Source organism: Austrofundulus limnaeus, unplaced genomic scaffold (genome assembly GCF_001266775.1).
Source record: "Austrofundulus limnaeus strain Quisiro unplaced genomic scaffold, Austrofundulus_limnaeus-1.0 Scaffold987, whole genome shotgun sequence".
In the NCBI taxonomy this organism is placed as follows: domain Eukaryota; kingdom Metazoa; phylum Chordata; class Actinopteri; order Cyprinodontiformes; family Rivulidae; genus Austrofundulus; species Austrofundulus limnaeus.
The window spans coordinates 63,926-65,522 of NW_013953389.1; the positions used below are offsets into that span (position 1 = coordinate 63,926).

A 1,597-nucleotide genomic window follows, 5' to 3' on the forward strand; every position below is an offset into this window, starting at 1 on the left:
AAATTAGTCATGTGAATAGAGAATTTCAATCCCCAAAAAACATTCAAGGACTTTCAAGGACATATGTAATTTTTGGCTGTTTTCACAAACTTTCCAGGGCCTTGAAATCAACTTTTTTTTTTCAAATTCACAAACTTTCAAGGGTTTCAAGGACCCGTGGGTGACCCACATGAGTAGAAGGCAGGACGCTGTGTTTACAGGACTAAATCCGGATGCTACACATGTTAGCGTGTGTGGATTGATTCTGAAGTTGTTGCGCAATCAGGACTAAGCTATCTGCCAAGCTTGTAATGCAAAGTCAGAATAATCAGAACGTATCCTCCGTGTGTAAATTGACCTCACCTGCTGAGCGTGTGAGTCTCCCTCTCCCCTCGCACCACAGCCGTGTACTTCTCCTCCTCGGAGCGATCGTCGTTCTCCAGGGCCACGCGGGCCTTGTACGTGGCGCTGGCCTCGATCTCCTCTGCCAGCTGGGCAGCGCGAGCTTCTCTCTTCAGAAACTCCTCGGAGTCGTCACGCTCCAAGGGGACCCTGGAAAGAACAGGCGAGGAGTGATATGGACAGAAAACTGTTGTGTAACGAAAACAAAGACTTGAGAAACAGGATGCAACCGAGTTAACAACCAGAAAATTTAAAGCAGACTTTTAGCTTTCTTTTTTTTTTTAGTATTTTTCCAACATGTGAAAAAGAAAATAAAAAGATGAGCTTACGTATACGTGGACARGCTGCTGTCATAAGTCGACAAAACTCCGTATTTCTCCTCGTTGAACTTGAACATGTCGTTGGGATCCCACCCATTCGACTGGATTCAAGACAGAAAGTAGCAGAGATCAAATTTAACTAAAAGATCCACAGATGAACCCCACCTCCTATACGACACCAGCCTGACTGCCTCACCACATCTGTATCCAGAGACTCGAGGCTGTCAGAGTTGTGGGTTTCTCCTCCGTCCCAGGGCTCGAGGTCCTTCTCTTTATGTTCACCGTTAATCCTGCCGCTCACCGCTGCGTCAGTGAAGTTGTCTGTGACATCAGAAAGAACACGTCGATGTACGCGCGGCGAACAGTCACGCACACACAACTTCAGAACTAGACGTGGGAATCACTGGGCACCTCACAATAGTCTAACAATGCAGCAGTTTTGTGATACTTGAGAAAATGTAAAATGATATGATGTACAAAATATGAAAACTAATGACTGAGAAAGTTAAAGTTCAGTCTTCATACGCTGACTTGAACTTGAAAATGTTCCATAAAACTGGCAACGATCCAAGCTGCTGAACAGTAGTTTGACTTTTTCTTTCCTCCTGAAAGGAACGATTGTTTAAAAGGAAGGCAACTCTGAAAAGCGTAATTAATGGATTTTTCCTCGTTAAAAATACGTGACCCATCATATCAAAATGAGGATTAAGTCAAATTTGGACAAAACTTAATTACATTTTCAGATTCCTGCTTTAAAAGCTACATTTTGATACCTGATTCATTCTGATATCTTTAGCTTTTCCAGAGATATGACTTAATTTGTTTTGTTGGTTACAATAATACATTACTGTTTGGTCTGAATCCTAATTTTATGTAAATTTATTGAGTAATTTTTT

The 1,597-nt window shown here is 42.0% G+C and overlaps 1 protein-coding gene across 14 annotated transcripts in view; it reads right to left on the reverse strand.

The window, feature by feature from the left end:
• atxn2 (ataxin 2) overlaps positions 1-1,597 on the reverse strand; it is a 25,384-nt gene that overhangs the window by 15,243 nt on the left and 8,544 nt on the right. For all 14 annotated transcript variants that reach the window (XM_014030029.1, XM_014030030.1, XM_014030032.1 and 11 more), the window contains 3 exons: positions 898-1,022; positions 711-802; positions 343-531 (listed from right to left, as the gene is read on the reverse strand). In XM_014030029.1, the coding sequence (XP_013885483.1) occupies positions 343-531; positions 711-802; positions 898-1,022 (406 nt within the window). The remainder of the gene's footprint in view (positions 1-342; positions 532-710; positions 803-897; positions 1,023-1,597) is intronic.